Here is a 462-nt window from a genome sequence, read left to right on the forward strand (position 1 = left end):
AGGAGCGGCGGGGGCAGGTGCTGCTCGCCGTCCGGAGTCTGCACCGCGATCGTGCGAGCGCACGGCAGGCAGACGTTGTGGGAGCAAGGCAGGATGATGGGCTCCCGGAACAGCGAGCCGCACACCGGGCACTTCAGCTCTTCCTCCATCGCGCGCGGGCAGCCCCCGCTGCTTGGGGCCGAGGGGAATGGCCGGAGCTCCGGAGCCGGTAGGAGGAGGGCGAGCGTGGTCAGCACCGGTGAGAGGGCATCACATGGGCATGACTGCTTCACACCCGGGGGCACGCCCCTCTCTGTCCCGTGGCCACCGCCCTAAGACGACTGGGGGCAAGAGAAGGGCCAGGTGCTCACCTCTGCCCGCGAGGCTCTTGCGCCCGCGGCTGCAGCCTGCGGCCAGAGTCCGAGGCCGGTCGCTGCCCTCGCGGCGGCCTGCGAGGCGCTCCAGGTGATGAATCAGCACGAG

At 71.0% G+C, this 462-nt stretch overlaps 1 protein-coding gene across 1 annotated transcript in view; it reads right to left on the reverse strand.

Moving 5' to 3' along the window:
- Positions 1-149, reverse strand: part of TRIM67 (tripartite motif containing 67) — a 33,817-nt gene extending 33,668 nt beyond the window's left edge. The window contains exon 1 of the mRNA XM_014586801.2: positions 45-149. Within this exon, the coding sequence (XP_014442287.1) occupies positions 45-149 (105 nt within the window). The remainder of the gene's footprint in view (positions 1-44) is intronic.
- Between the last annotated feature and the right edge of the window lie 313 nt (positions 150-462).

This window comes from Tupaia chinensis, unplaced genomic scaffold (assembly GCF_000334495.1).
Source record: "Tupaia chinensis unplaced genomic scaffold, TupChi_1.0 Scaffold000161_1, whole genome shotgun sequence".
In the NCBI taxonomy this organism is placed as follows: Eukaryota; Metazoa; Chordata; class Mammalia; order Scandentia; family Tupaiidae; genus Tupaia; species Tupaia belangeri.